Source organism: Pholcus phalangioides, unplaced genomic scaffold (assembly GCF_987345545.1).
Source record: "Pholcus phalangioides strain wild (caught in Gottingen) unplaced genomic scaffold, Ppha-v1.0 ptg000017l_1, whole genome shotgun sequence".
Lineage (NCBI taxonomy): Eukaryota > Metazoa > Arthropoda > Arachnida > Araneae > Pholcidae > Pholcus > Pholcus phalangioides.
The window spans coordinates 37583135-37607556 of NW_028301610.1; the positions used below are offsets into that span (position 1 = coordinate 37583135).

The 24422-nt window shown below is 37.9% G+C and overlaps 1 protein-coding gene and 1 long non-coding RNA gene across 6 annotated transcripts in view; both read left to right on the forward strand.

The window, feature by feature from the left end:
• The window catches only part of LOC149072996 (uncharacterized), a 174888-nt gene that overhangs the window by 45026 nt on the left and 105440 nt on the right, over positions 1-24422 (forward strand). For 2 of the 5 annotated variants that reach the window (XM_089246888.1, XM_089246893.1), the window contains exon 1: positions 22777-22852. In XM_089246888.1, coding sequence (XP_089103014.1) covers positions 22840-22852 — 13 coding nt within the window. In that variant the 5' untranslated portion in view covers positions 22777-22839. Of the gene's footprint in view, positions 1-5535; positions 6037-11650; positions 12021-13638; positions 13779-22776; positions 22853-24422 lie in introns of those variants that run through there. The other 3 variants (XM_089246890.1, XM_089246889.1, XM_089246892.1) reach the window with 3 other exon arrangements.
• LOC149072998 (uncharacterized) lies at positions 2757-3284 on the forward strand. Its single transcript, XR_016194449.1, has 2 exons — positions 2757-2836; positions 3006-3284. It is a non-coding gene; the product is annotated as an uncharacterized LOC149072998 (long non-coding RNA).

Consider the following 24422-nt stretch of genomic DNA (forward strand, 5'->3'; position numbering starts at 1 on the left):
TTATCAGTGAAAAAAGAAGAGGGAAGAAAGTAGGGCGAATATAAGAAAGCGGGAAAAAATAACTGCACAGTTATACCTGATGGCCCATACACACGCTCAGTTATACCTGCGCAGGCATAACTGTACAGTTATACCGAATCGAAAAACCATTCCCTTCAGGTCGCCTGCGCAGGTCAACTGACGGCCCCTACACACGCTCAGTTATGCCTGCACAGTTGGACTGTACAGGCATAACTGCGCAGGTATAACTGAGCGTGTGTAGGGACCTTAACAGACAGTGGACATCAGAGAAAGTGGACAAAGAAGGACCACAGTATTGAAAGCCAGAGGACACTATTCTAGGAGGACTGTTGGAGTCAGAAGATGCGAGAGGCAGATAACAGATCAGAAGACATGAGGGTGATGGGGGACCGGAGGAGATGTTTATTTTTACTACATTTAAAAAGTAGGGTGACAGTAGAGAAATGAATAAATGATCAAACTGATCCACTGAACTGTTTTTGAGGAATGGAAGACCACTTTTTCCGGTATATAAGGCATGAAAGCAATCTATATATCAAAAGAGTTTATTCTTGAGGATAAGGGCCCCAGACTCCAGATATTTATTTACATACGTTATAGAAAAGTTTCAATGACATTACGAAAGAAAAATTCAAAGAATGAGGCAACCGAGAGAAATTTAAATTCGTTAAAACAAAAACTGCACGATATTATGCTACATATACGTAGTGGGTGTAAACTCTATAATATAAAACCACAAACTCGAAAAGGGCCTGTTTTTATGCAACGGAAATCGGTTACGTTTGTTGGTGTGTTACGGAAGTCGGTAACGATTTTGGGTGAAGTTTTCATTTAACACTTGAATATATCGGGAACCGTTTGACCCATCGGGACCAAATTATGTACCGAGAGGCGCGGCCCCCACATCCTGCAGCAGGGCCCCAAACCAGTTTTCACGGGGTCCCTTTGTGGATAATGTATAGTGTGAAAAATCAAAGAATCGTTCCGGCCCCTGTCAGCTCTGCCCTTGTGGGGGTCACATGCCGAGAGGTATGTATAATATGCATATATCACCATTGCTCCCACAGAGTAAGAATAATTTATATCTTTAGTCTATGATTGCTCCCAACACACGGGGGGGGGGGGGCATTGCACATACAACCATGAGGAAGTTAAAAGGTTTCATTTCCAGGGAATTCAATCTCATTGTTTTCTTGCTGCTTTAACATTGAAAAATTTGTTTTCCAGCAGTGTTTTCCAAAGTGGGCGATGGTCGGGGGACGATAGAAGCTACGAATTTAACACGATCCTATGGGCAGGACCGTCTTAGGAGCATCATGGGCCCCCGGGCCAAGTGATTTTTCTGATGCCCACCTCGCAAATTTTCAAAAAATTCAACCACTTAGTGTGGCCCCGGGCCCATACGTTAAGACGGCACTGCCTATGGGTTCACTTGAGTTGGGGGGTCGATGAGAGAGAGAGAATTTTCTGAAGTTTGGGAAACTTATATATTTATAGATATAGATGTATTTTTCGAAAAGAAAATATCTATACTGAATGTGTATTTCTTTGTGTTCTTCCCCCCCCCCCTTCTTTCAACGCAGTAATCTCTTTTTCTCGCATCTAACCTTAAACAAGAGCCAACTCCGCCCACTGGCAGTTGATTGGTTGGGGGAGATAGAAAATTTTACGTTAAAAATACCTTCAACGCGCTTTTGGAAGACTGCGTATTTTGGAGTGACTGAAATAAAGCGGCTCAAGTTTGACGAGATATCTCGGGATTACCGCTGAAAGGGTCTAGTGGATATAATCCGGGCGTTTTACTGGCGAACCAAGATATTTGAATTCGAAAAAACGGAGGAAAGTTGGGAAGAAAACAGCTCTAAATCAAAATAAAAACGTTTTTTTCCGCATTTAACGCCGTTCCCCCCCCCCCCCCGCATTTCCTCCGTTTTTCGAATATCTCAATGAACACTTAATTACATGGTTTTTTTTTTTTTTTGCGGCAAAAGGGCCAACAACTTTTAAATAGGTCTTGGGGCACGCGGGGACTGTATAAAAAGTAATTTTTTTTTATTTTAATAACTATACAAACCCTTGAAACATGAATAGCATATCTGAGTACTATACGTTATTTGGAAACTTTTTCTAATTGAAAGTATACTTTAGAATGAACGGTTCACCAGTAAAATGCCATACCCCCGTTTGCTTGCACCCTGTATGTAACAATAACAACCGACAACAAGCAATATTTTTGGCCAGAATTCAGCGATGCCCCGTACTTATGATCCCAATTTCTCATACTTTTCTTTATTTGACGTATTGCACCTAACATTTTTTATTTTAAAAAAAATGTAAACATCGATTATAACGACAATTTCGCTGAACCTTCAATATCATTATAACCGAATTTCGCAATAATTGTATTTGTTATTGCAGAAAATTTGGATAAAAAATGACTTTGTCTGTAAACTCCAAACTATGAATGTATGTATTAGTAAACGGATGACGTGTAACATGGAAGTGAAAATTCCTGTTAATGACAATGGGTATTCTTCTGTAAATTGCAAAATTCACTATAATCATCATCAAGAATGAATAATAGTTTGTTTCACAATTACCTTAATCGAAAAACAATTGCAGATCGGTAACAGGTGCAACAAACACAATACCTTGGGAAAACATATAAAAGACTGCTCACAATAGGATTATTCTGAATCGGAACTTCCTTCTTGCACGAGTTCCTTTAATTTCAATACATTGGAAGAAATGATGGCCATGCTCGCTGTAGTTTTTATCGCAGTAGTAATTCTGCTAATTCTTCTTGACCAAATCGGTAAGATTTAATTTACTATTACTAGATTGTTGATTAATATGAAAATTATCTCTCTAATCAGGAGAAATGTGAATTCTGCATTCCATTTATTTATCGGTCAGAAATAATTAACAATATTTTTCAAATTGAAATACGATTCTCAATGTTTCATTGACTTTTCTGATAGCAGAATGCTACAGGACTACAGGTAAACCACCATCCGAAGGCACCACAGAAAAAGGAACAGCCCAAGGCATCACAATTAAACAAGTTACTAGAGGAATATCTAACAATTACAGAGAGAGTCCGCCATCGGAAGGCAAACGAACCATTGAGACTTTCACTTTCAAAGATCCCGTCTTCTTTGAGGACATGAAAATGAATCCTGGAATGTGATTCTGATGAAAATCTGTGAGCTACGGATCAGCTGTTTGGCCTTTTTTTTTTAAATTGAAATTCAGCATATTCAAGCGAAATCATGATCTGTTGTGGAATTAAATTCATCAAAAATTGGTTATAATAATGCTATAAAATTTGAATAAATATTTTGCAGGGGACAAAATATTAGCAGCCATTTCTTTTTCCATTTGTCGTTTTGAAATGTTTTGTCATACATGTTTTTGTCGCACATTTTTACGATATGGTCACCACAAAAAATTTCGAAAACATTTGAGAAATTCATTTAGACATTGAGAAATTGATTTAGACATTGAAAAATAATGGCGACTTGAAATTTACTATACAAATGTCGAACTATGGCTTAATTTTTACCTTCAAAATTTTTTATATTAACAAATCATCACAACACCTGTATTATCAGAACATTCGCAGCTGGCAGAGTGGCGCAACGGAGAACGCGCCTGGGTGCATTAGCTCAGGTCGATAAGATACTCGCCTAAAGCAGGAATGGACAAATCCTAGGCGATAAGTCGTCATGGCGACCAAAAAATTGGCATTGGTGCCTAGAATTTTCTTTGTGTAGTTACTAAAGTGTAGGCTGAGAGCAGCACAAGATGTTTGGAATTTATAGCAGCTTATCTGCCAGCAGGGTCACTATGGCCCTGAAAAGGTCGAGAAGCATTATTTTGGAACTTTTTTCTTCCGGTGAATACGCTTTTGGTGCGTAAATTATTTTGCGAATTCGTTCAGACATGGCATAAGATACTAAAGAATGTTTAGAGGAGTCGCGAGAGTTCGATACCCTGTTTGTCCTTGTCACAAACTTTCTTGACGCTGGGTACAACAGAAACGGAAGATTGCTACCGCAGGGAGTCCCACACCGAAGGATTAGCACTCCAACCACTCGGTGAGTATGAGAAACGGCTGTCAATCGGAATAGACAATAAATTGAAGGTCCCGGTCTAATTAGTGCTCGCACGCAGAAAATGACCGTGATACGACAAAAATGATCAAATGATAACGCGCTCGACTCCGAATCGGGAGATATTGGTCCAAATCGTGACCGGATCGAACTGTTTTGGGTATTCACCAAACGAATTTTTTCCGTGTCTTTCAACATCGCTGAAGAAATCTGACCACCCAGGCCCATTTTACCATAGACGAAAACATGAACATATTCATGTCTTTTTTTTTTTTTGTGTGGTCTATGCCGTATATGCCCTATTGCCACGAGTGGATCAACAGGGATCTGAGTGAAACACCGACTTTAAAATTGCTGAAGATTTAGTCAAGCCGGCATCACGCTGTAAAAGTTTTATAGTAATTTCATAAAACATGAAAAATGCAACCAATCGGCGTAACGGTTACATTCGCTCAAATGTAACCAATACGCTGCTTGTTTTTTTTTTTCTTTCAAGTTTTATAAAAGATCTTTTATCATGCATTTATAGTATTGTCCCGGCCTTATATACACAGGTATTTTTAGTATGATTACGAATCGGGTTGAGAGGGTTCCATAATACTCGGGAACCTGAACTCAAGACGGCTCGGCTATAGCACAAAATTGTCAAAACCTCTGCACACACTGTGCACTTTATTTTTCATTTTCATAAAATTACGACTTATAAATATCAAAATTGGAGGTGGGAGGGGTGAAAACTCAAAAAGGAAGTAAGTGGATTAGTCTCTCTGGTAGCGTGCCTCACTCTAAAAAATCAACACGTGCGAGCGTGGCTGTTTACGATACGAAACTAGATGGATGTAGCATTGTAACCAAGCGTATGTGCACTAATTATTTTTCTAATTCTGCTTGTAGAAAATAAACCATGGACTGAAACTATTGAACGTGACTTTTGCGTGAAGGGCTAGCTCCTGAACAGGAGCCGCCAGTTGTAGATGAGATTGTGTCCTTGGGGAAGAACCACGCCGTAACCCCCACCACTTTCTCTTGAAATGCCGTTTTCTGTTTTCCGGATAATCCGCGTTTCCATCAATCCGAGGGGGGGGGGGGGTCTCTGTCCTGGTCACCTCGAATTATGAGACTATTGCATGGCTGAACAAATCCCAGGTCGCCGTGGCGACCAAAATTTTTGTATTGGCACCTAAATTTTTCTTCATGTAGTTGCTAAATTGCAGGTTGAGAGCAGCACAAAATGTTTGAAATTCATAGCATATCTGCCAACGTTAAAGGGGGTCACTATGCCCTGAAAAATTCAAAAGAATCTGTATTTTATACCTTTTTCTCTGGTAAAAAAAATTTTAGCGCTAATTTTTTCTACAGTTGCCCAGCCCTGCTCTATTTTATGTTTGATCTTTTTCAGGAGGATCAAAGTGATCAAGAATGCCTTGCTAGACCATGCTCTTCACCCAACTGAAGCATCTCGTCATCCAGTGTGCTTCGCTCGCGGAGGTCATCTCGGAAGAGGAAAGCACCTGCAAAGCGATGACAAAATTCTTGGTGTTCTGAGGATGGCGACAAAGAAGTTTTGAGTCCTTGAATTCAGAGGATTCGTTTGAACGGTACGAAAAAGTACATAGAAGATCGACAAGATCAGCCCACATCCGACAAAATTCGTCCAGAAGATAATAGGGGGACGCTTTGTTTGAAGGAAAAATGGACTCCCTGGGCAAATACTGCAAAATCGTTAATGCGGGGGAGAGAGATAGAGAAAGCCACGTTATCGCCATCCTGTATTCGGATACGAAACACCATAGATACACCACTACCATCGAACATATTCAAATTTCGCAATATGATGCGCCGCAACTATTTGCTACAGTTTCTTCACCACCTGTTGGAGGTTTTTCATTGACAGACAATGGTTTGTATAGTCGACAAATTTCTTTAATTACACCAATCCCTCTTTTATTTAACTCTCTCACAATTTTTTCCCTAATTATTACTGGTATTCGATTTAAGAATAAGAAAACATAGAAATTGCAAGAAAAAAACCTCCTTGTATATTTTGTAGAGCCATTAGTTTTTGATAGTTTTCGTGAGGTCTCGACAAATAAATCCAGAAAAAAATCTAGGCACTTGTCAAATTTCTTTTAAGGAGCCAAGTATATATATTTTTTCCAGTAAAACGATCTAAAACAACTTTTCTTCGACTTATCCACACCCACTTTATGTTGACTGATATGAATTCCGAAAATTTTGTGTAGTCCTCAAATTCCAACTTGGTAAAAATTTAAAATATATATATAAAGCTGAAAGAATAATATATTAGAATAAATGTTAGAATATAGTTTAAAAAGTTAAAAAAGGCTCCACGCTTGAAGTAATGCTGAACATTTTTGTCAGGTTCTGGAATTTCTTCTCTAAGATCTTGTTATTTTTTCAGAAAATCAATCATTTCAGGTTGATCATTGATTTTGGTATTGATATGGTAAGTACTTTTGATTCATATAACTTTTTACGTTAAAAACTGCTCTCGAATGGAAGGGGGTGGGGGCTGATGTTTCCCGAATACGAAAAATGCTGTTCACAATGTAGACAACAAATTTCACTGAAAATAATTGGAAAAAACTATGGAACTCTGAAAAATAAATTTTCGTTGAATCGACGAAATATCGAAAAACTTCATCAAAATATTGATTCAAATATTTTTAAATATGGCCACCCATCTGAAATGTTGCATCTAAAAATATAATTTAAGACATCTAATCGCTTTCGTCAAACAAAAATTATGAATTTTTATTAAAAATTTTAGTCTAAATTAAATCGCATTAACATCGAGCCAATTAACTCAACTGAAATTTTTAACTGCGATTAACAATTAACCGATTAATCGAATAATCGGACCAGCCCTAGTACATACAGGGCCACCCTTACCAGATGCGGGGCTCGGTGCAAAAATAATCGTGGGGCCCTGCGAGCACCACAGAAATATTTTGTCAATCAAGCCTGAAGAGATTAGATATGCTGTCAGTTCCCCGAGAAAAGGAAAAAAAATCTTATTCAGTATTAAAAGATTTAAAAAAAAAAATATATACATAAGTGAAAAGCAGTTAAACAAAAAACAAATTAAATACATTTTTAATAAAAAATAATTTACCAATTGTTTAATACGACTCGCTATTATTTTCAAATGTTTTTCGATAAAACTCGATAGCTTAATTGTCTGAATTGATGACTCACCTTATGGAAATTTTTTTCTTGCTTTCACACCAGCGAAGTCCTCTATTACATCATCAACATTTATTTTATCCACTATGTCTGTTTCGGCTGATAATGCCGCTAAAGATGACTGTTTTCCTTTACTCATTGCAGATCTTAAATAAGATTTTATTTTTTAAGCGTGGAAAGCTTCTTTACGCACTTGCCACTGATAGTGGAACGGTAAGCAGTATCCTTATGCTATATGAAAGCTTCCGAAAAGGATTTTGGATCTTGCTCATGAACTTTAAAAACGCATTGAATATCATCTGTTAATAACTCGCAGGCTCCATTTATTGTGAAATATCATCAACTACTCTTTACCAGAAGGCTGAACTGCGTGCTGCAGAAATTTTTCATACGCACCACGTTGTGTGTTTATTGTTTTCGCTTTTCCTTTTTTTTTTTTTAGCCTTTTCTCTACAAGATTGATATGTATTTCCGAAATTTTTTTGTCAGGCTCTTTCTATGCGTCTCGAAAACACTCTAACTTTACTGTAGCACAGTGTTGCCTTTTGCGAAAGATGGCAGTTGGAACATTAAACAAAATTACCCTGATGTCAACACGGTATAGAGTAAATAAACCTCCCCTCATTTATAGGCATGCAATTTTTCTCCTTGGAAGGAGCTTCAATATGAGGAAAGTGTTGCTAATATTCGATGGGCGACATGAAGGTTAGTGTATGTTGTGCTTGTTATATGTGTTTATGTCGGCAACGTGTGGGAATGTTCCTATAATTCAGTCTCGGTGGCCACCTGCACTAGGGAGACACTCCAACTTTTCTTGGAGACCACCTCCCTTTTATTGATACAATCTTGAAAGATATATACACATATGGCGTGTGTATTATATAAAACCGCTTCCTACATCCGCATTCAACAAATAACTATTCTTTTTTGTTTTATCATTACTGTACATAATTAGTGTGCGTGTGACGAATAATTCTCGCTTATTCATTACATAATTTAGATTTTTCTATCATTTTCTTTGTCAAAATGCAGCAACCTTGTTTTATTATTGAAATTTTTTTTTATAATTGTAATTTTTTCTTTTTTAGTACCAGAAGCGCGGGACCCGGTGCGACCACACCTGTCGTATGCCCTCTAAGAACGGCCCTGACTACATAAATAATAATGTTGCTTCTCGACAACCTCTGATACGGAGACTCTCTCTCTCTACCTTTCGCCAGTGGCGTAGAAAGGCGGGCGCGGTGGGTGCGGCCCGCACCGGGTACCAGCTCTGAGGGGGGGGTGACAAAAAAATTGCCGATTTTGTATTAATGCGCCCTTTTGTTACATAAAATAACATGTCAAATAATTTACATGGGCCTTTACAATCGCTAATTGCAGCTAATTGCTGGTGAACGATGTGATACTGTAAATATTTAGTATTGGGTGGTGCGTGGCGGGGGGGGGGGGGGGGGTGTTCTGTCTCGTTTCTTTTGAACTGTGCTGGTGCTCAAGTAAACAAACAGCCGGTCCTGGTGACTCATCGTCTCATCCTTGCCACAAATATCATTTGCCTCAAGTCATTCTGCCGAAATGCATAAGAAATGTTTTTAGTATTTTCCTTTTATTCGTTGCCTTATTAAAAAATTGCTTCCTCAGTAAATTTCATTTCATATTTTGGTGGATATGGGGGGGGGGGGTGGTAAGTTAGAACTCCACACCGGGTGCCACCAGACCTTGCTACGCCACTGCCTTTCACTTCACTGCAAATTTAACCGCAAACTATACACGAAGAAAATTTTAGGCACCATTACCATTTTTGCCCTGTTGAATGGAATGTCTTCCATTGTTTGAGAACATTCTCACCGTTAGATGGCTGCTGCTATAAACCGGTGTCAGTGATGGTACGTTTTTTGGCGTCCACGACAAATACAGATTTCCAAGGGGTCCATGACCTAAAAGTATTTGGGAACCGCTGGGGTCTATAACAGTGGTTCTGAACATTTTTTTTGGCTTTTTAGCTCGTTTTGGAATTAATTTCTATGAAGGAATACTGAGTGTGAACCCATTTATTTTACATTTCTGGACTTGCCGTGGGAATGAAATAAACGGCCGTGGGGCCCTTTGCTTCGCGGAGCACAGGTTGAAAACCACTGCTTAATGACATGAGCGTGTTCAAAAAATCATTTGGGCGCGGTAGCCCAATTCGATAAGATACTCGCCTAAAGTACCAAAGGATGTTTAGGGGTGTCACGAGTTCGATACCGGGTTCGGTTTTCTGACACGGGTACGTAAAAAAAAAAACGAAGACTTTACCGTAGGAAAAAATTGTTACCGCACGGAGTCCCCGTGGGCGGAGATACGGGGGGGGGGGGCATCGGACCCCCCAGAGTCAAACGTGGCGTCGACTGATCTAATGCATATATGTATAGATATCATCATCGTGCCCCCCAGCAATAATGACCTTGCCCCCCAGACTTCCAAGTCAGTCTCCGCCTATGCGAGTCCCCCATCTAGGGGTTAGCGCACCAACCTCTCGATGAGTATCAAAAAGAACAAGCCTGTCGTTCGGAATCGGCAATAAATTGTAGGTTCCGGTCTAACTAGCCGTTGTGACCGTGGTTCGACAAAAATGATCAAAAATCATTAAACAAACTTGAATGTGCGTATCTAGGTCTGAACAGTTTATACGTCTATCTTTCGCAACCAAGCTTTGATAAGCCGACTCGTTCTTTCCATATTATTCGTAGGAGGCCAAGTTGTGTAAAAAGTTTTGTTTCCTGATTCAAACCTAGTTAGCTTAAAATTTCACTCAATTTATGAAGCTCTTGAATACTTGTTTACAAATTTATCCTGTGGTGGGTCATTCCAGTGAGTAAATTCATCGCAATCTGCCCCAATAGACATTTAAAAATGAACTGTTTCAAGGTAAATTGTGTGATATCCACTCGTGCGATTTGTTTTCTAAATACCGAAATTTTGTTAGCGAGTTCTATTTCTAATCACATCAAAATCAATAACGTTCTATACATGGGCGGAGATAGACTTGAAAGTGTGGGGGGCATGATGATGAGGATGATGTTAATTCATATATAAGCAAATACATTATATCGGTCGGCTTTACCTTCGATGCTGGGGGGGGGGGGGAGGGAAAGAGCGCATTGCCCCCATGCCCCCCCCCCCGCATCTCTGCCCATGGTTCTATAGCGAACTTTCTGTAACCGTCGCACTTGGGACTGAAAGTTTTCACTGTTTTTAAGTTTTTTTTAACAACCTTCAAAGCATGAATTTTTATTTTATAAATTCTGTTGTGCCATATATATATTTTCCCATATTTTTACCGAGGTTGAGCATTTTGCTGGCAAAAATTGATTTTCGCCAGGATAGTGGTAAAAACTAGAGCAAAAACGATTTTCTGAAAAGGGGGGGGGGAATATTTCATTCAATGTGTATTCGACTTGAAATCATAAAAATCACACTGATAATATTGTATTGTGGTAATCTGGTAGAAAATACATTTACAAATGAATAGAGATATAGTGGATGCTGGTTACAATGGGCCCACATTATAGCGATCATTCCATTACAATGACCCGTGGGGAAATTTTTTAATGTTTTTAACGACTATCTTATATCTTTCCTTTCGATAAAATGGCCACTCGTCTTCCAGGACGATCGGGTCGTTATAACAATATACAATTCTTTTGCATAGGTTTTTTTTTTTTTAATGATACTAGATGTATATAAATGAGGGAAGTGTCGATTTGTTTTATGCTTGGCAAAAATCTATTTTTGTCAGGGTGTTTTTTACAGCTATGGAATAAATTTACCAACCCTAATAATTATTCACCATTAAATTGGAATTTGAGTTCACAACTATGTCATTTGCTTAATAAATGGGAAAATAAATGCATAACAATGCCTCACGTGTATAGATAGATGGGAAAAGAATATATTTTTGCCAGGACAGTTTTTTCCACCTATGGCAAAAACCTCCGATATAGTGAAATATTGATATACTCTATGGAGCAAGGAAAGAAAATTGTTGATTCATTGTTATATCGGTCATCGTTGTAGTGAGATTTCACTGTACAGTATATGAAATATGTATACAGTATATGAACTGTGTAATCCCGGCCTTTACACAGTAAAAGTTGGATAAAAAGTCTTTCACAAAAAAAAAAACAACCAGTAACCCTATTAGTTAATGTAACCGATCCTCTCATTGATTGTAAAAGAACTATTATAAAACTTTTATAGTGTAATTCCGGCCTAATACTGGCTTTTTCTCGGAAATGTTTTTCTTGCTTTTTTTTTTTTCTTTCCAGCTTGTCAATACAGAAGGATTTTCGTGGCCCCACCCATCACGCCGTCATCTTTGATTGTTTTCATTGTGAGGATGCTTCTTGCTGATTGGATATCGCTTTATCTCTTGAAGCTGGTGCTGGAGAATTCCCAGAATTCGTCATAGCGTGGTGGGCTCTCTCCAAAGAAAGGTTATACGAAGTTAATGCCGTGTCCGTCGATGATGCGTTTGTGACACGTAACGCAGGAACATTTACTATTTAATTCTCACCAAAAATAATCATGGATATAATCTCAATTTGTGATCTTTTATATGTGTATTATCGACCATGCCTTAAGGAGGATCTTTGTGAAAAGATAACAGTGGAAATTTCGGAATACAAATATGACGAGGTAAGAAAGTATGTTCTATTTACTTGAAATTTCATGCGATTCTAAAATTTTTTTTTATCGATGTTGCTGCAAAACGGGTTTAAATTCGCAAGATTAATTCTAGATAACTACACTTGCAAATCAGTAACTAATCATTCGGCTCGTAGACTACGAATTAAAAACAAGGGTATCTTTATATTTCATTTATTTCGAACAAATTTAGCGTAACTGGAGAAGTATAATATTTCAATTAAAAAAACGAAAAAATGTGTTAAAAAAAACTTAGTTATGAAGGTACTGTGAGTGATGTGGTGCGGGTGCGACCATTTCGAATTCGCAGAACTGGTAGGGCTCGGTAGTGTATTAGACTGGTGGTTCCTAACCGGGGGTACGTGGAAAGAAAATGGTAATGGCGGCCACCCATCTAAAAAAAGAATTTTAAAAAGGCAGGTAGAGGTTTTTATTAATATTTTCAGTTGTAATAACATTGACCTCCCTATCAATAAAATCTTTCATAAAAAAGGGGTTGCGTCCAGCCGTCCGCGTCCAATCTATTAAATCCGGATTCACACTCTCCTTCCTCTCGGCTCAGAAAACTTTCCTGACACAGGGATACAAGAAAAACGGCGACGTGACCCCAGAAAAAATTGCTACCTCAAGGAGTCCCCCCGTCGAGGATTTAGCTCACCAACCTCTCGATGAGTATAAAAAAACAAGCCTGCTGTTCGGAATCGGCAATAAATTGTAGGTCCCCGTCTAATTAGCCCTCGTGTGCAGAAAATGACCGTGGAGCGACAAAAATGATCTTGTGCATGTTATTCTCACAATTTTCTACCAAGCATCTACTACTCGCGCAGAGGCGGATTTAACGACCCGACTTCTACAGGGCCCCGAAAAACCCAAACTTCACACTTTTTTCTAATTTAAGGGGCCCTCGACCGATTTTAATCTGCCACTGTACTCACGTGATTTGCGCTATGGGCCAGTGGATAAAAACTGGGTCCCCGCGGAAGTTAACTGAAACACCAAAGAGAAGTACCGTGCACCTGTAAACGTGAAAACATTTTGCATCTGCCAAGTGATTTTGCCAAAGCTACTGCGGCGGCTCACCAAAGACTGTGGCCAACGGTCGCCAAGTGCGGGGACTGCGCGAGAGAATTTTTTGTGACTAGACAGACCTGAAGATAACGCTGATTCAACATGTTATGTTCTCGATGATACAATAAAAGTGGACAGTAACACTACCAAGACCTACTATATTAGCTATCGTATTGCGAGACGAGGAAAAAGCCGCCCCCAGAACGAAATGGACTCGCTGCTATATTCATAGACAGAGCCCTGCGCTTAGAGAAGAAATAATATTCATTCAACATTATCAAGGTGAATCCTACCAACTACAGGTTGTTCAAATTGTGTGTAGACATGGGCAGCCTTCACAACGCTTAGCTTTTGCACACCGAAGTTAGGTGATTGTTTCCGGGGTTACGTTTTGATGCGGTTGTTCGAACTTCGGCACGACGTAGACTTTTTTTTGGGAGTGTTCGAAACACTTCATGATATCTTGTCACAAGCCGAGCGCGAAATTTAATAGTCGGTAATTTGGAAGGATTGAAATCCTCGTTTGAAAAATATTTTTCAGATCCGGAAATGGGTGATCGGTGGATATCTAATCCTTTCAAAGATTATTTTGGGCCTGCTTCATTGTCGATTCCTGAAAAGAAGAAATAGCTAGAGCTCTCATCAGATACCACTCCGAAGATCCTCTGCGATGGCAGAATGGTAAACCTTGTTTTTTTTTTTTTGATGGATACAGTGAATTTTCCAGAACTTTTCTTCATATACTTACATAATATATAGAAGCAAATTGAACGCAGCTACAGATTTGTGTTTGTATTAATCCACTTTTGAGCGTAATTTTTCAAAACTTCGTAATTCAATAGTCCCAAACATATTTTTTCCAATCTTTGTGTTAATTTGTTAGCTTACTCCAAAAATAAAAAAAACTACGTGTATAATGAAAAAAATAGACATTTTTAATTTAATTCAACATATACTTTGTTTAGGGAAGTATTCGGAATCTGTAATTGGTTAAACAGATTGGGGGAATGCCTGGAGGTTTCGGGCTCGGGGGGTAAGCGGACTCAAAAAGGTTGGGAACCGCTGTATTAGACAAATGCTTAATAATTTATGGTTAAATACGATAATAAATTTTTATATCGAAAGCTGCAGTGGCACCGGGTCGCAAAACAAACACCCGAGTGGCGTCATGGTGAGATGCCAGTCTACCACCGCACAGGTTGCTGTCCCAGGTTCAAATCCGGGGAGAATACAGATATTTTCCCCTAACGAGCATGAGGCGACCACCGATAGATGGCTCCTTCATATCCAATCCAACTCATTAATGGCAGTATATCGCAATACAGCGATATGACCAGAGTTGGTCTTTGGTGAAATAGGGCCGTAAAACAAGTGCATAGACCATGCGTATCTTGATTTGAATTCCATTAAGTTATAAAAATGTCGGACGGAATCGTGAATATACTATCTTACGCCTTAACCACTTCACGATCAAGGACGCAATATTGCGTCCAAACAAGTTCTCTCTGTTCTCTTTCCTCTCTCATCATCGTGAAGCTTTGTTGCAATTCTCTGGGGGGGGGGGAAAGTTCATTTTTACCCCCTATGATGTAAATCATCCTCCTATATGTAAGAACGAGAGAGAACAACAGGTAAGGGTGAAATCTACTTCAACCTACTCTCTTATCTGTAAGTATTACAGATACGAGAGAGAGTATATAATAAAGTATGAGATATACTTATTTATTAATACTGTTTTCCTTTCATTTTTTTTTTACTCTCCTACGTTTTTCCCTTTTCTAACATGCGATTAGGTTACATTAGTACAAGGTTACCATATTTATCGCTGACTTGTGAAACAGATCATTCAAATTTCTTGCCAATCGGTTGTAAACGAAGGGAGTTAAATTTCTGAAAACGTGATTTAAAAAAAAAAAGAAATCAAATTTTAGGAAAATCTCGAATTTATCAATGCATTTTTGGATAGCAAATCACCTAAAAGTAAAAGGCAAATTATAGTATGAAAAATACATAGCTATAAAATATTTAAACATCTATTTAAATATCGGAACTTCGGATGAGAAAAGATGCTAAAAGGATTATTTTTATAACATTATTCGTTTTACTAATTTTTCTACATGTTTTTGTTGTAAGAATAAAAACACATCACAATCAGGAGTCGGCACAAAATATATTGCAATGTATCGGCAAAGAAAATTTGAAATATTTCGATCATTTTCGGACGAGAATTGAAAAAAAAAAGTAGCATCAATCAGAGCTGGATTCGAACCTTAGTCTTCTGGTTCACCGTCCGTTACACTAACACCTACACCATTTCAGTTGACGAATTAAGGAAGGCCTAAAAATGCTTACGACAAAAATCGTAAACTTTTGATGAAGTCCACAGCTTAAAAAATTTTTTCTTTTTCAAAATGTTTTATTTCACTCGCTCCCATTAACTACTGAATATTAATTTTTCCCTTACACGAATTGAAGTAAACAGGGGTGGCGAACAGCTGGCCCGCAAAGTGATTTTTCTGCGCTCAAAAAACTTATATTTTTTTATATTTCGATTAACGAAATTGTGGTTAATATAGAAAATAAAATAATTGCTGATTTGACAAACAATTTGTATTTTTAACACACAAACACAAAACCTCTTTGAACACAGGTCACATGATTGATTTCACAAACTTGCTATGAGGGTTATGGCCTTATGGGAGTAACAGCAGATTTTTTTGCGCAATCATCGGAGGTTAGTGATGGTAATCTCCAAGAGCACAATTTTTCTCAATGTTCCCTTTGAGTAAATAAAAATTTCACATAAAAATTCACAACTGATGTGCTGTTGTGTAATGGTAAAATTATTTTTTACCATTAGTTCTTGAATGCCAGCCTCATGCACCGCCAGTCCATCGTCTCCCCCCAAGCACGAAATCTCTTCCACAAGTAGTGGCTCTTGTTCATGAGCTAGCCCCCCTCAAAATTACGTTTAATAATGCAATAAACCCACATTTTTTCAAGCAGAATTAAAAAAAAAACTTCAGGTGCACATACACATTGCTGCTATGTTACATCTAGTTTCGTATCGTAAATACAGTCGCCCCCCCCCCCATATTCGCGGTATCCGTACTTGTATTTTTTTCCTTTATTGGAAAACATTTTTTGGCAAAACACACAAATCGTCATGCATGTGTTTTGTTTACGAAATTTGAGCTGTGCATCTGTAGGATGACTCGCTAATGCCATTACTGTGATCACTAGAGCCGTCGCAGCTCTTAGGGGAGAGATAGTCACGTCGGGTTGGATTAATCTTTGGCCACAATGTGCGTTCGAGGACACAACCAGTTCTACAGAACCAACTGAAGAGATTATAAAAGACATTGCCACGTTCGCAAAACAGGTGGGTGGAGAAGGATTCAATGATAGGGATGTAGAAGAGAAGTCGAACAGCTAATTGATAGCAATTCAGAGGCATTGACCGAGGAGGAATTAATGTAGCTGACTCAGGGCCGGATTAACCATTAAGCAAAATAAGCACGTGCTTAGGGCACCAGGAGAAAAGGGGCACCACAAAAAATGATCAAATATAGTACTTTTTTCAACAAATAATTTTTTTCCTCCAGCATCAACCATCCGGTAGAAATCCTTAAATGCTAAGAGCACTTGATTGAACAGTTGAAGATCTTTATCGAAAGGTTGACCATGGCTGCAACTAAGGGAAGGGGTATGGTGTCCCAAGCACTGGACCAAGCAGGGAGTCGAGATTATTCTTTTCCCATTAAAATTACGGGGAGTGGCGCCACAATGGATACAGATTCCCCCAAGCAACCGGGTAAATTTTCGTTTCTAGTTGCAGCCTTGAGTATGATAAAAGCAGAGCAACTAAGTTAATTGCGAACAAGAACTCGTGTAAATTCTCAGTTTTTGTGTTCAGATCATAGGCGGAGATGGACTTGGAAGTCTGGGAGGGGGCAAAGTCGTTATTGCTGCGGGGCACGATGTCAATTCATATACATTTATCTGCCCACTCCACTTTTGATGCGGGAGGGGGCGGCATTACCACATTAGATCTGCCCACGCCCCCCCCCCCGTATCTCCGCCCACGATACAGATTACACTGAACTTCCATAAAATAAGAGAGCCGTCTCAACATCTTGGCTACTCCACCAAACCGGCAAAACAAAGTTTTCTGATGCCCCCCTACTAATATAAGTTGCATACTTACTCCCCCAAAAATTGTAACCATATCAAATTGTCACGAGACCTCCATAGCAATGCAGGCTCGAGGAATGACTCTTTTTAACCCCTCCCCATCTTAAAAATACCTGCTTACCAGTTTACATACTTATTCTTGAAAATTTTAAACAGATCTAACTTTCATGAGGCCCCGTTAAGGTTAAAATTGAAGGGGACGGGGCACAAGAAGCACTTGAGTGCTTAAGGCCTTCACATGGGTTAATCCGACTTTGAGCTGACTGCTCCTGAAACAAGTGGTACCAGATGAAGATCAAGAAAAAGAAGTGGGAAACAAGTTGACCATTAGTAAGGGGACGTTCAAGTATTACGTAAGCCGATTTTTAGCCATTTTTGACCCTCTTGTCAGCAAAATTTCGTCAGCAGCTTAGAATATTTCATATCTTCAAAAAGAGTGGTTGATGACGTTAGCAACCTTCAAAACCCCCCCCCCCCCAACCTTGTCAGCAAATCTGAAACTCCCCCCCCCCCCCCCGATGCTGACGTAATACTTTAATGACCCCCTAACATAGCAGAAGGGCTTTGCAAGTTCAAATCAGCAATAAATTATTTTCATGACACAGATCACTCCATGTTATGTTCTTCACATGTAGAAAAATTGGTAGAGGAAGCCTTGTCAACATACTTCATATGAAGAAAAGAAACGGCAAACAGAAATCTCAAAGATCTTTCAGAAAACACATCTACAATCGCTGCAATTTCTTTTACATTCCCTTCTACCCTCTGCGTCACCCTGCTCTTCTCATGATGTTTAATAAACGAGATATACAAAAAAAAACACCTATGATTTCGGTTATTCGCGGATTTCCCGTATTCGCGGCCACCCCCGGAACGTAACCATCGTGAATACGGGGAGGGGGCGACTGTATTCACACTCGCACGTATGTTAAATTTCCGTCTGAGGCATTCTTACCGGAGACCGTAGGGGGGAATATTACCCAAAAGTCCATAACACGTGTGAAGCGAAAGCAAAAAACCCATCAGCTCCATTGTGATAACGTGAAAATAATTAAAAAAGCTCAATTTTCGCTCGTAATGCGAATTGCTCGTTAACCGAAGTTCCACTGTATGCCAAAACTAAATCTTTTATTCAGCTGAGCTAATTACCATGCATCAGACTATGTAATTCTATCAAATTCGACTTGTATTATAATCATTATTTACGGCTCCGTCATGCCAGAATCACGAATGTAATGTCCTTGCAAAAAAAGAACGTGGGAAATGTTTGACTATTTCCCATGTTTACTCTATGCAAGTTATTTTCCTAAAATGTTCTGTAGCGTGTGGTTCAATAGGACATTATTGAAACACGTATGTTACATTCGGGTTTCAGGCGCAACGTAGGTAGCAAAACAAGGTATCCAAACAGCTGATTAAAAAAAGGAAAGTTTGTACATTCGTACTTTCGGCATGCGGCGGACGATATCAAGTTGATACTTCTACTGCGTGAATTGGAGAGAATAACTCAATTTTGAAAAATTGAATATTTCTTAAAAATTAAAAACACAATAGAGTGACATGTGAATATGCGGGAAGGGGATGTGTACGTTTTATGAACAATTTTTTTTAATGGTCGACTCTTTAAGTGTAGAATCCTTTTTAAATAGGATGATTCTTTATTAATCACTTTGTATACGAAAATCAAGGACCATACACCTCCTTAAACTTCCATCTAGCATAAGGGACGCTAAATACATAAAAAAAAAAACTAAGTAAACATTTGTGATATTAAAAAAAATGAATATTTTTATGTCAATATTGCCTAATCGAAACGCGTTCCGAAAAGTGCTTTCGGGACGGCACATTTACTGGCAAAAATTGGAATGTCCCGGAAAACTGGGGTATGTGGGCAGCCTATGTAGGGTCGCCGATACATTTTTGGTCAAAAGGGGGTTTCGCTTCAAAAGGTTTGCTGCTCTAGGCTTTGGACAAGCGGGAACTCGAATTCTTTCCTTGCCCGATTGCGTAAAATTATCGGGTATGGGGCACTAAAATGTATACTTGCTTCTGATATTACGGTCCAGGGCCCTGTCTGTTCCCTCAACATTTTCGTTGTCGAGGCATGCGCTCAATAACACAGTTCCGTCTGTTAAACTTTTTCCGGGAGTGAGGTGGGCAAAACATATATACTCATATACATGTATATATATTTCACCTTATTTGCACATTTCTAATGAATTTTTTAAAGCCAGCGCCCCCCCCCCCCTCCCCCCAAATGATGGGCCTGCTCAAGAGTGGCAGCATCTGGTGTCTTGCGTGAATTTTTAATATTCCTGAATTAAAAAAAAAATTGTCCAAACAAAAGCCCCTAAGCTGCCCGTCCTTTGCAACTAGCCTCCCGGGTGCACTGCCCCGTCGCTCAAGCTGCCCCTTGGGTTGTAGGTACAGTTTTTAGTATTGGGAACTCAAATTCCCCTCCCCCAATGTTTTCTTCCTCAATCTATTCCGCACTTTTTTTCTTTATTTCTTTCCCAAGCAATGCTAAGCTATCTGTGTCAAACAGTGTTTCCCAAAGTAGGCAGTATCGCCCATGATTGGCGATGGAATGGTTCAGGAGGGCGATTGAAGCTACGATTATAACAGGATTCTATGGATTCGCTTGAGTCGGGGGCGATGAGGGAAAAAAATTTCTGGAGGGGGCAAATGGAACAGAATGTTTGGTAACTATGTTCAAGAGCATGTAAATAAAAAGTTGAAATCAATATTATTGCATGGATATTCAACTCAAAAGTAGGTCCGGTTAGCTATTTTATATTTAATTTTCTGGGCTTCATATCTCTAAGCTAACTCAATACTTCGAAAATAAAAAATTCAATTTTTAAAATGAGGCTTTTCGAATGAACTTCGCTGAACATAATAGGCATCACTCCTGAAGGACATACACTGGATGATCTCCATAGAGATGAATGTTAAAATTGCCAATTTTAGCGTAGAAATGCGAAAATTTAGTGGGGTTTTCCGCCCCATCAATAATTTTAAAAATTGAATTGAATCTTTGGTTTTCGTAATATTTAGCTCGCTTAGAGTTACGAAACCTACAAAATTGAATATAAAATGAGCCAGACCCACTTTTTTGAGGTGCATATTCATGCAATAACATTGATTTCAAATTTTTATATCTTCTCAAGCAGGAAAATGAGAATTAATGTCTCCGTATTGTCTTATATTATCCAATTGCATCAATCCATATAGTTTAGGATGTTTTTAAATTAATTATGGGTGCATATAAATTACATCGAAGAACCGCAGCTTTAATCAAGCATTTTCTGAAGGGAAAACAGGCAGATCGATAACTTTAATTCAGATTTGTTTCTTTGAATCGCACAGGAAGTCGCCATATTGGTTGCCTTGTATGTCCCTCAAAAAAAAAAGGGGGGGGGGAAATATCACGTGATCCAAAAAGCCTCATTATCCATGTGGTGGGGAAATTCCCACTGAATTTCCGCAAAACGCGGAATCAGAAATTTTCACATTGATTTCTATGGGGATCATCCATCGAGTTTATATTACTGGAGGGAGTACGACGTCAGCGGTCCCCGAAACATCATTCATCGAAAGATCACGTGACTCGGTGAAAACACAATTTCCCCGTTATTTTCTAATGGCATAAATAGGAGTTTAAACCAATAAACGAAAAAAATAATTTCAGCATCGGTGAGAATTCCAAATTCATTGCAAGAGATAATTTCAGTATTGAAGAAAGGTAATTCCATTCCAGTATTAATGAAAGATAATTCCAGAATGAAGGAAATGGATTTCCAAAATTAATGAATTTTTTTTTTCCAAAATCGATGAAATAGGTAATTTTAGCATAGTAAAAGATAATTCCAGATTGATGAAAATGATTCCAAAATTAATGAAACCGATAATTCCAAAATTAATGAAACCGATAATTCCAAAATTAATGAAACCGATAATTCCAAAATTAATGAAACCGATAATTCCAAAATTAATGAAACCGATAATTCCAAAATTAATGAAACCGATAATTCCAAAATTAATGAAACCGATAATTCCAAAATTAATGAAACCGATAATTCCAGAAATAAGGTAAGAGAAAATTCAAAAATTGATGAAAGATAATTTCAGCATTGATAAAAGAAATAATTTAGTTATTAATGAAAGTGATAATTCCAAAATTAATGAGAGAATTCCAGAATTAGATATAATTTCAACATTAATGAAAGAAACAAATCCAGAATTGAGGAAAGAAATTATCCCAGAAGTAATGAAAGAAATAATTATAATAAAGGAAATAATTCCAGAATATTGATGAAGGAAAATTCCAAAATTAATGAAGGAAAATTCCAAAATTAATGAAGGAAAATTCCAAAATCAATGAAGGAAATTTTTCAGTATTAACGAAAGAAGTTATTCCAGCATTAATGAAAAAAATTATTCCCGTATTAATGAAGTAACTAATTTAATCTTTTTCTTATCTTTAGATGAGTTCTATATCGTTTTTTTTAAATCTTTATAAAAACCGAATATTTAGAGGCAGAACTGTATGACTGAATAATGGGGAAACTGCTAGGCATGAACTGTTTTCACCGAGTCACGTGATTTCCTTGAATTCGATGTCGTGACGGCTGGATGCTCCCACCAGTAATATAAGCTCGATGGGATCATCCTGTGCCTTGTCTATTACCTCCCGTATCTTTATAGGAAACCTGCCCCTCGCCGTCACGCTAATGATGACGTCTGAAGCTTTTTGAATCACTTGATATTTTTCTCTTTCTTGAGGGACATACAAGGTAACCAGTATGACGACTTCCTGCTCGACTCATCAAAGGAACAAGTCTAAATTAAAGGAACGTAAAAATGAATAGTTTTTTTTCCTTTTGATGAGCTCTAGGTATTTCGAAAATTTTTTCGAAGTTATTGATCTGTCTGTTTTTGCTTCAAAAAATTCTTGAATAAAGCTGCGGAATTTCTTCAATGTAATTTATGGGCCCATAATTAATTTCAAAACATCCTAAACTATATGTATTGATGCAGTTGTATATTATAAGACAATACGCAAACATTAATTTTCGTTTTCGCACTATATTATAAGGCAACAGAGACATTAATTTTCGTTTTCGCACTTGAGAAGATGTAAATAAAAAGCTGAAATCAATGTTATTGCATGAATATCCAACTCAAAAGTAGGTACGGCTAATTATTTTATATTTAATTTTCTGGGCTTCGAAATATTGAGTTCGCTTAGAAATACGAAAATTCAGAATTCAATTCAATTTTTAAAATTATTGATGAGGCGGAAAACTCTACTAAATTTCCGCATTTTTACGGAAAAATCGGCAATTTTAACATTGATTTCTATGGAAATCATCCTGTGCCTGTCCCTCAAAGTGATGCTGATGATGATTATGACGTCTATTTGAAAAACTTATTCAAAAAGCCTTATAAACAGTAGTCAAAACCGTCCAAATTTAGGAACACGCGTGTATATTCACATTGAATTCCCGAGGACGTTTTGTAAAAGATTTTTGCACTAATTATCGTCATGGATGAGATGGGTAGATGATTAAGTTCCACATTTTTTTTGTATTATTATGTGATTATATTTGAATGTAGACAAAGTAACGATAATATTTTATTTTAAAGGGATAACGAAACGCGTCAAAAACACAATACACCAATGGTTCCTAACCCTTTTACGGCCGTATTCACCAACACAGTTTCAACTGCAATCGCAGGTGGAAGGATTGAAGATCGAAACGGTTTGGTTAAATTAAAGATTTTAACCAATCCGTGTCGATCGCTGATCGTTTAAATTGCGATCGCAGTTGAAACTGTGTTGGTGAATACGGCCGTTAAACGGTAACCCTCCGTACATAGTGACCATATGTCCCGCTTTTTTAATAAACATGGTTCAATTTCTATAATTAATGATGAAATCAAATTATTTTTCAATATTTGGTTTGCGGAACTGTTTTATTATTTTATTATGAAATTTTCATGTTTTTCAATTAAAGTAATATTTTTTATGATAGTGGGTAACTGGTGTACTCGAAATATTTTTGACGGGCCTTCAGGATATTTTTGAGGCCCTTCCAATATTTTCAATAATTTCACTTTTCTTTTTATCAAAAGAATTTCATAAACTGCACATTCATGTTATTAATTGTTTACAATCTAAAATGTAGATACATATTCTTTATACGTTTAGATGTTGCAGTCGAATCCTGTTAAAGTGCCATAAATTTTCAATGAATAAATCATTCATATAGGGATTATAATGTTAAAAAACTTGCTAACTATTGTTTGCACACTAAGTCTGCATTGGTTTGTGTCCTTCTCCAAGAATTCCCACATTTTTTTTTAAAGGAGTTGTGGATTTATCCCTTTTCGTTTCTTTTGTTGTTATTGGTCCGCATAATAGTGTGAGCAAATCAGAATTTAAAAGTTTAATGCCGGGCAGGAGGACGAGGCCTCTTTCAATGGCAGCTGTAAGGGTCCTGTGAGTGGGTGGAAAATAGGTGGAAATTTGGGATTCTAACCCCCCCCCCCTTGTTTGTCCTTGGACTGTCGATTCAATTTTTAACAATCATACCTTTGCAATTAAATACATTTACAACGAAGAATAGTAATAATCTTTTCCACTGGTTCCCATCAAAGAAGGAATCAACAATAAAGGCAAACAAGGAGAAAAAAGCCATGAATTCCTAAAGCAACATGCTAGAGGTGCCATCTTCAAAGGGCAAATACAACCATTATCAAGCTGACCAGGAATCCCACTTGGGTTGATTACCAAATTTTACGCGTATCGGAAAAAATACGTCATACACCACAGCGTCTGATGTGTCAGAATCAAGGGTGCCTTTCGCGTGGGCATTCTAACCACTGACTACTTTTCTTATATAAGCAAAATTGGTCATTTAAGGAAATGTGGTACATAATAATTCATTTTGATTAGCAATAACACTAATAAATGATTTGAACTCAATGTTCAACAATAAAGTTTGTGAGAAAAAAAAATCAAAATTCAATCGTTAAAATAAATGTTTTTGAAATTATCAATCGAACCGCTCGTGAGACATTCATTGTTATTTTAAGTAAACTTTGAAATGAATTGGATGCAATTTT